General features: G+C 59.4%; 1 protein-coding gene across 1 annotated transcript in view; it reads left to right on the forward strand.

Moving 5' to 3' along the window:
- Positions 1 to 8,272, forward strand: part of LOC144948242 (mucin-2-like) — a 29,155-nt gene extending 20,883 nt beyond the window's left edge. The window contains exons 15-21 of the mRNA XM_078877665.1: positions 976 to 1,215; positions 1,915 to 2,071; positions 3,350 to 3,478; positions 4,218 to 4,365; positions 6,397 to 6,434; positions 7,469 to 7,767; positions 8,186 to 8,272. Coding sequence (XP_078733791.1) covers positions 976 to 1,215; positions 1,915 to 2,071; positions 3,350 to 3,478; positions 4,218 to 4,365; positions 6,397 to 6,434; positions 7,469 to 7,767; positions 8,186 to 8,272 — 1,098 coding nt within the window. The remainder of the gene's footprint in view (positions 1 to 975; positions 1,216 to 1,914; positions 2,072 to 3,349; positions 3,479 to 4,217; positions 4,366 to 6,396; positions 6,435 to 7,468; positions 7,768 to 8,185) is intronic.
- Positions 8,273 to 9,799: the final 1,527 nt, after the last annotated feature.

Consider the following 9,799-nt stretch of genomic DNA (forward strand, 5'->3'; position numbering starts at 1 on the left):
CCTCTCTCACTCCCGCCCTCACTCCACTCACACTCCACTCTCCCTTTCTCACTCACTCTCTCCCTCCCTCACTCTCTCCCTCACTCACTGCACTCACTCACACTCCACTCTCCCTCAACTCACTCACTCCACTCACAATCCACTCTCCCTGTCTCACTCACTCTCTCCATCCCTCACTCTCTCCCTCACTCACTCACTGCACTCACTCACACTCCACTCTCCCTCAACTCATTCACTCCACTCACAATCCACTCTCCTTGTCTCCCTCACTCTCTCCCTCACTCTCTTCTTCCCTCAATCTCTTCCTCCCTCTCTCTCTCCCTCCCTCCCTCACTCTCTCCCTCCCTCACTCTCTCCCTCCCTCACTCTCTTCCTCCCTCACTCTCTCTCTCCCTCCCTCCCTCCCTCACTCTCTTCCTCCCTCACTCTCTCTCTCTCTCCCTCCCTCACTCTCTCACTCACTCACTCTCTCCCTCCCTCCCTCACTCTCTCCCTCCCTCACTCTCTCACTCACTCACTCTCTCCCTCCCTCCCTCCCTCCCTCACTCTCTCCCTCCCTCACTCTCTCCCTCCCTCACTCTCTTCCTCCCTCTCTCCCTCCCTCCCTCTCTCCCTCACTCTCTCCCTCCCTCACTCTCTCCCTCCCTCCCTCTCTCCCTCCCTCCCTCTCTCCCTCCCTCCCTCTCTCCCTCCCTCTCTCTCTCCCTCCCTCCCTCTCTCCCTCCCTCCCTCTCTCCCTCCCTCCCTCTCTCCCTCCCTCCCTCTCTCCCTCCCTCCCTCTCTCCCTCCCTCTCTCTCTCCCTCACTCTCTCCCTCACTCTCTTCCTCCCTCTCTCCCTCCCTCCCTCTCTCCCTCCCTCCCTCCCTCCCTCCCTCTCTCCCTCCCTCACTCACTCCACTCTCTCACTCCACTCCCCGTGTGTGTGTGTGTGTGTCCCCACCTCCCACCACCCACCACCACCAAAACCCCCACAGGGCAAGGTGTGCGGCCTCTGCGGCAACTTCAACGGTGACGTGAGCGACGACTTCCGCACGGCCGACGGCACGACGGTGGCGAGCGCCGTGGCGTTCGGCAACAGCTGGAAGATGAAGGAGAGTTGCGCTGCCGTCGAAGCCGAGGCGCGGCCATGCGAGCGCAACCCCTACCGCCTAGTGTGGGCTCAGCGCAAGTGCAACATCATCAACAGCGACGTCTTCCAGGACTGCCACGACCAGGTGCGCGCTGAGTGGTGGGGTGGCGTGGCAGAGGCGGCGGTGGTGGTGGTGGTGGTGGTGCTGTTGTCTTCACCGCTACCGTGGCCATAACTGACGGCATGCACCACCTCCGCCATGAGGTCCACCACCGCGGCCTTCACCGCTACCACGATCACCACCACCGCGACCTCCACCACGACCTCCGCCACCACCACCATGACCTCCACCACCGCTGCCACCATCACCACCTCCACCACCCCCGACCTACGAACCTCACCGTCTCTATCACGTCACTCACCGTGTGTGTCTTGCCTCCTCCACCCCCCCCCTCGTGTCCCCTCCAGGTGTACCACGTAGCTCACCACGTGTGTGTCCCCCCCCCCCCACGTGTCCCCCCCCCACGTGTCCCCCCCCCCCACGTGTCCCCCCCCCACGTGTCCCCCCCCCCCACGTGTCCCCCCCCCCACGTGTCCCCCCCCCCCCCCACGTGTCCCCCCCCCCACGTGCCCCCCCCCCACGTGTCCCCCCCCCACGTGTCCCCCCCCCACGTGCCCCCCCCCCACGTGCCCCCCCCCCACGTGTCCCCCCCCCCACGTGTCCCCCCCCCCACGTGTCCCCCCCCCCACGTGTCCCCCCTGCAGATGTACCACGTGCCTCCAGGTATACCACGTAGCTCACCACGTGTCGTCTCCCCCCCCTCCCCACGTGTCCCCCCTGCAGGTGTACCACGTGCCGTACTTCGATGCGTGCGTGCGCGACTCGTGCGCATGCGACACGGGCGGCGACTGCGAGTGCTTCTGCACGGCAGTGGCCGCGTACGCGCAGGCCTGCAACGAGGCCGGCGTGTGCGTCAAGTGGAGGACCCCCGAGCGATGCCGTGAGTGGTCGCGACGTGTGGGCGGGGAGGTGTGAGATGGAGGTGTGTGTGTACCCGTGTGTACCTGTGTGTGTGTGTGTTTCGCTGCGCTATGAACCCGGCGACACGGGTTCGATTCCCGCTCACTGCCAACATCCGCGACAATTATCTGAACCGGTCCCGGGCCTCCTTTAGGTCGACTCAGCCTCAAATGAGTACCTGGTGCGGTGTGTAAACATTGCCACTGGGGAGACAAAGGCGGTCGGGCGTGGTGGCTGGCCACCCACCCCCTCGTGTACCGTTCCGGCCTTCATAGGTGCTCGCTAACAGGACTTGCCCCTACAGTCTGTTAAGGCTATACAAGGGGTCTTTGTCTTTGCCTCTTTGTGTGTGTGTTTAGTGGTAATTTATTGAAGGTGGAAGGGTTATCAGCCCCTCGCATCCGTCCAGATCCCCCATTTAGCCACTGTGGGGGCTACAAACGCCCTGAGGGGAGAGGCCAATCAGAATTGGCCCCTCCCCCACGGCACCGTCCACGACAACGTTGCCCGTCCGGCACCACGAGGAGGTAGGGGGTTGTTTTTGCAGGACCCCCCCCTAATGGAGCTTCTTCGCAGATTGGAAACATTTAGGCTGGCCTGCCTACGATCCATCCTGGGTTTAACCAGGCTGGATTGTGTGAGGAGCTCACAAATCCTTGAAAGATCCGGGCAAAGTCCCATCAGTGAGCTCCTCCCGTGGGCAAGGCTGCATTGGCTGGGCCATGTAGCCCGCATGCCCAGCCACCGCATGCGTAAACAGCTTTTGTTCGGCCGGATCGAGGGGGCTAAACGAGCGCGGCACGGGCTAGAGAAGAAATTGAGTGATGTGGTATAGGAGGACGTGGAGCTGAGTGGTCTTGCCGATGACTGGTACCAGCGGTGTCAAGTTCGGCCTCTGTGGAGGAGGCTCGTAAAGGACGCTGCTGGGCAGTTAGAGGCAGTCGCCCTCCAACAACAACGGAGGGTGGAGGAGAGATGCTCACAACAATGAGCGGAGCATCGGGTGTCTAAAGCACAGCAAGTTGGCACAGTAGGGGGCACAGGTGGTGCATCAGCCAGTCATCTCAGTCAGTCGACCCGTGGCACCTGCTGGGTCTGCCCTGTGACCTCCTGCCAGCGGGCGTTCCACACTTCACGTGGCCTCAAGGTGCACATGGCCTGGCACAAGCGTCGTGGTGACGTTACCGCCACTTAGTGGCGAATGGCGGTTGTTTTTGTTGTTGCTGTTGCATATGTCGCCGTGTCCACCCGCCAACAGCCGTGTTCTGCGACTACTACAACAAGGACGACAGCGACTGCACGTGGCACTACAGCGCCTGCGGCACCCTGCCGCTTACCTGCCGCAAGCAGCAGCAGCCCGGCGGATTCGTGCTGCCTCGCATGGAAGGTGAACATCTCACCCCCACTACCCCCACCCCCCACTACCCCCACCCCCCACTCTCCACCACCCTCCACTCCCACCCCCACCCCACTCCCACCCACACTCCCACCCTACCCCACCCACACGCCACCCCCACGACCCACCCCACTCCCATCCCCCACTCCCACCCCACCCCCCACCCCAACCCCCATTCCCACCCCCCACTCCCACCCACACTCCCACCCCTACCCCACTCCCACCCACACGCCACCCCCACGACCCACCCCACTCCCACCCCCCACTCCCACCCCACTCCCACCCCCACGACCAACCCCACTCCCACCCCACCCCCCACCCCCACCCCACCCCCCACCCCCACCCCACTCCCACCCCACCCCCACCCCACCCCAACCCACTCCCACTCCCACCCCCACTCCCACCCCCACTACCACCCCCACTCCCAACCCACCCCCACCCCACTCCCACCCACACTCCCACCCACACTCCCACCCCACCCCACCCACACACCACCCCCACGACCACCCGACCCCCACCCCACTCCCACCCCACTCCTACCCCCACCCATCCCACTCCCACCCCACTACCACCCCGACGCTCACACGTACCATCACCACCATACATAGCAGGCAAACCCGTGCCCTAACCAGCCTACGCAACCCAAGTCTTCACCGAGCATTGCTCTGAAATCACCAGGAACCCACCACCACCACCAACCCACCCCCACCCTTACCCACGTTGCACGCAGGCTGCTACCCACGTTGCCCCTCGGCCGCACCTTACCTGGACGAGAACAGCATGAGGTGCGTGGCTCTCTCGGCATGCAGCTGCTACCTGGGCGACGAGGTCGTGCCGGCCGGCGGCCAGATCGTCATCTCCGACTCGTGCCAAGTGTGGTGAGTTCCGTCAAAAGGGTGGAGGGGGGGTGGGTGGGGAGCAGGGACGTGCGGTCAGGGGGGAGAGGCAGGGGAGGCTAGAGCTTTACCTGTCATACTCCAATGAAAATATCTGTAATACGAAAAAAAATAGAATAAAATAAAATAACGAGATTTTTTTTTTATCTTCCACTGATCTGTGTTATAAATGTCATTCCTGTACGAATCCAGTCATTTTTTAATCCTTTATATTAAGTTCGCTTGCTTGCTTGCTTGCGTGCTTGCGTGCTTGCTTGCTTGCTTACGACTGTGCAAATCTTTCGGTCGTTTTTTAACCCACTTCCCGTGATCAAATCGAGCTGACATTTTGCACACAGACTCGTTGTGCGTGACAATTAATTTTCGTGAAAAATGTTTTCCAAAATTTTACACTGTTTAGGGAATTTTTTTTAAATATTTAATTACCAATTGCTTAATGCTGGCAGACAATCATCTGACCCATAGGTGGCAGCCATCTCAAGCCAGAGGACGAGAGGACTCTAGCCGCCACGCATATAAAGGATTTATAGTGAAAAACTTTGTTTTTACGGGTTAATTTTTTAAAGTCAAAACGGCCAAATTTGCGGAGCTCCGCTGCAAATACGGGGAGATACGAGAGGTGAGGCAGCGACGAGCTCAGCCTCCCCTCTGATTGCGCAACCCCTCAGTAACTGGATGGAGCGCGGGCAATAAGCGCGTGCCTGTTACTATCTCTCTGTGTGTCACCAATGTAATGTTTGTAGACCCCTTCATTTCATGTCCTCGCCTTCCATACTCCAGGTAACTTATTTCACATAGTATGTGTATAAAGATATTTAGGCTCGCTGGTCTCGTCATGAAACTGCAATGAAAAAGCACCAGGGGAGGCAGCTATCACATCTGCCTCACCGAGGGAGACGTAAAATCTTGATTTGAAGCTTTCGTGACAGCAGGAATCCATACTCTTTGGTTCTTTCGGTAAAGTCACGTGGGTAGAAAAAATAACAATACATCACGGACGTTTCGATCGCAACACAAGCAATCGTCATCAGGTGAGACGTGTCTAACACGCCCCCCTCAGTGATGACACGCCCCCTCAGTGAGGACACGCCCCCTCAGTGAGGCAACGCCCCCCTCAGTGTGTGAATTTGGCTCTGACACTAGCCAATGGCTCCCCAGCCATTGACCGCACCGCACGTCACTGCACTACGCTATACACTACTAAACTATACACTACACTATACACTACACTACTATACACTACTACACTACACACTACACTATACACTACACACTACACTACTATATACTACACTGTACACTGCTATACTATACACAACACTGCTATACGCTACACTATACACTACTATATACACTACACTACTACACACTACACTATACACTACTATATACACTACACTACTACACACTACACTATACACCACACTGCTACGGTACACACTGATTGTACATTGGGTACTCGTTGCTTCAGAACAGCTTCTTTTCATCTTCTTGGTTATTTCGGTAAAGTCTCGTAGAAGGGAAATAATAATAATAAAAATTAAATTCTTCTCACGACGTTACAGCCACAACGCAAGCAGCCACAAGCAGCCGTCCTCAGGTGGAGAACAGGTCTGTCTGGGAAGACAGTATTTTCCCGACATACCTGTTCTCCACCTGAGGACGGCTGCTTGCATTGTGGCCGAAACGTTGTGAGAATTATTTTATTTTTATTATTTTATTATTTCCCTTCTACGAGACTTTACCGAAATAACCAAGAAGATGAATCCCTGCAGTCACGAAAGCTTTAAATTGGAGCTTCCTTTCGCTTTTAGTTTGTCCTCCGATTGGGCCCGGTCGCCCTCGTGCGGGCGTACGCACAGCGCCGCGCGGGTACGCACAGCGCAGGCAGGGGAAGGCGAAACCCGCGCACTCTATTGACGTCCGTCGGGATGTTTTCCGTGTTGGCTGACCTTCGTCCTTTGTGTCCCCCGCCGCCCCCCCCCCCCCCCCCGTTTCCGCTGTCTGTTGCAGCAACTGCAAGGATGGGCAGCTGACATGCACGGAAGCAGGTGAGGCTGAGTCGCCGCAGGGGCCGGCCCGCCGCGCGTGTGTTTGTGCGTGTGTTTGTGCGACCATGCGTGTGTGTGCGTGCGAGAGTGTGTCTGTGCGTGTGCGTGCGGGTGTGTGCGTGTGTGCGTGCGACCATGTGTGTGTGTGTGCGTGCGAGAGTGTGTCTGTGCGTGTGTGTGTGTGCGTGCGTGTGTGCGTGCGACCATGTGTGTGTGTGCGTGCGAACGTGTGTCTGTGCGTGTGCGTGCGTGTGTGCGTGCGACCATGTGTGTGTGTGTGCGTGCGAGAGTGTGTCTGTGCGTGTGCGTGCGAGTGTGTGCGTGTGTGCGTGCGACCATGTGTGTGTGTGCGTGCGAACGTGTGTCTGTGCGTGCGAACGTGTGTCTGTGCGTGTGCGTGCGACCATGTGTGTGTGTGCGTGCGAGAGTGTGTATGTGCGTGCGTGCGAACGTGTGTTTGTGCGTGCGAGAGTGTGTGTGTGCGTGCGTGCAAACGTGTGTTTGTGCGTGTGCGTGCGAGTGTGTGCGTGCACGAGCGGTGGCGGTATCGGATAGCGCTACGCCGCGATACGAACCCAGTGGACCCGAGGTCGATTCCCGCTCACGGCCAACACTGGTGACGATTATCTGAGCCAGGCCTGGGCGTCCTCTAGGTCAACTCAGCCTCAATTGAGTTAGCTGGTGCAGTGTGTAGTGAACATCGCCACAGGGGGGGGAGATACAAAGACGACTGGGCGTGGTGCTGGCCACCCACCCCCTCAAGTGCCAAAGTGCCATTAGCCTTCATAGGTTGCTGCTGCTCGCTTTAAAAAGCCCTTGCCCCTACGGGGGGGGGGGGGGGTGTTCTCTGTCTTTGTTGATCTCAGTGAGTCAACCAATGGACCCACGTGTCTGTCCTGCGACCTCGTTGCCAGCGAGCGTCCAACGCTTCGGCGTGGCCTCAGAGTGCATGGCGGTCTCCGCGTGGGCTCCGCTCGCGAGAAAGAGGGGCGGCTTGTCGATCCTCATGCCCCCCTTCGTGTGAAATCCCGCAGCGGGCTGCTGCGTCGGAGGCAAGGTGTACGCGGCGGGCAGCGTGATCTCGAAGGAGACGGACGCCGTGGGGCTGTGCACCTTCACCAAGACGTGCATGGCGTCGGGCGCGGTGAAGGACACCAGCGAGTGCAAGGCCATCACTTCGGCCGCGCCCACCACCACCGCGGGGACAAAGGCGCCGCAGCTGCCGCTGCTGCCGACAAAGCAGGTCGTCGTGGTGACCACGGAGGGCCCGGTCACGACAGTGACCGTGCTGAGGTCGACGGTGCAGTTGCTGACGGAAGCGCCGGTGGAGCAGGTGACGCAGAAGGTGGTGGAGAATACGAGGCCCGTAGCAACCACAACCACGCCCGGACCGGTCACGACCAAAGCCGGACCGGTCGCGACCACGCCCGGACAAGTCACAACCAGACCCGCACCAGTCGAAACCACACCCAGGCCAGTCACAACCACGCCTGGACCAGTCGGATCTACACCAGGACCAGTTGAAACCACACAGGGACCAGTCACAACCACGCTCGGACCAGTCGGATCAACACCGGGTCCAGTTGTAACCACGCCCGCATCGGTCGGATCCACACCCGGCCCAGTAGGATCCACACCCGGCCCAGTCGAACCCACACCGGGACCAGTCACAACCACGCCCGGACCAGTTGGATCCACACAGGCATCAGTTGAAACCACACCGGGTCCAGTTGTAACCACGCCTGGACCAGTCGGATCCACACCCGGACCAGTCGGATCCACACCTGGGCCAGTCACAACCACGCTCGGACCAATCGGATCCACACCAGGACCAGTAACAACTACACCCGGACCAATCGGATCCACGCCCGCATCAGTCAGATCCACACCAGGACCAGTCGAAACCACACCCGGACCAGTCGGATCCACGCCCGGACCAGTCGGATCTACACCAGGACCAGTTGAAACCACACCAGGACCAGTCACAACCACGATCGGACCAGTCGGATCCACATCGGCATCAGTCGAAACCACACCGGGTCCAGTTGTAACCACGCCTGGACCAGTCGGATCCACGCCCGGACCAGTCGGATCTACACCAGGACCAGTTGAAACCACACCGGGACCAGTCACAACCACGCTCGGACCAGTCGGATCCACAACGGCATCAGTCGAAACCACACCGGGTCCAGTTGTAACCACGCCTGGACCAGTCGGATCCACACCAGGACCAGTCGGATCCACACCCGGACCCGTCGAAACCACGCCTGCAGCAGTCACAACCACGGCCGCAGCGGTCCCCTGCATGGGAACGTGGACTGAGTGGTACAACGTGGACAACCCGCAAACGAGCCAGCAAAACGGAGACTACGAAACGTTCGACAACATCAGGCAGAATGGCCAGGCCATCTGCGCGATGGGCGACAGAGTGGAGGCCATCGACTGCAAGGCAATGCGCTTCCCCAACGTGGCGTGGCAAGATCTGGGACAGAAAATCACGTGTGATGGGCAAGTGGGACTCATCTGCAACAACGCGGAGCAATCCCCGTCCATGTGCTACGACTACAAGATCCGAGTGTGCTGCGGCCAGGAGATCGCAACAACAACACTTGCTCCGGTGGTGACCACCGAGGCATCCGTGGCAACTACAGCCGGACCAGTCGGATCCACGCCTGGACCAGTCGGATCCACACCCGGCCCAGTCGGATCCACAACTGGACCAGTCGGATCTACACTGGGACCAGTCGAAACCACACTCGGACCAATCGGATCCACGCCCGGACCAATCGGATCTACACCAGGACCAGTTGAAACCACACCGGGACCAGTCACAACAACGCTCGGACCAGTCGGATCCACACAGGCATCAATTGAAACCACACCGGGTCCAGTTGTAACCACGCCTGGACCAGTCGGATCCACACCCGGACCAATCGGATCCACACCCGGACCAGTCGGATCCACACCTGGGCCAGTCACAACCACGCTCGGACCAATCGGATCCACACCAGGACCAGTAACAACTACACCCGGACCAATCGGATCCACGCCCGCAACAGTCAGATCCACACCAGGACCAGTCGAAACCACACCCGGACCAGTCGGATCCACGCCCGGACAAGTCGGATCTACACCAGGAACAGTTGAAACCACACCGGGACCAGTCACAACCACGCTCGGACCAGTCGGATCTACAACGGCATCAGTCGAAACCACACCGGGTCCAGTTGTAACCACGCCCGGCCCAGTCGGATCCACACCCGGCCCAGTAGGATCCACAACCGGACCAGTCAGATCTACACTGGGACCAGTCGAAACCACACCGGGACCAGTCACAACAACGCTCGGACCAGTCGGATCCACAC

The sequence above is a fragment of the Lampetra fluviatilis genome, chromosome 48, assembly GCF_964198595.1.
Source record: "Lampetra fluviatilis chromosome 48, kcLamFluv1.1, whole genome shotgun sequence".
NCBI classification, from domain to species: Eukaryota; Metazoa; Chordata; class Hyperoartia; order Petromyzontiformes; family Petromyzontidae; genus Lampetra; species Lampetra fluviatilis.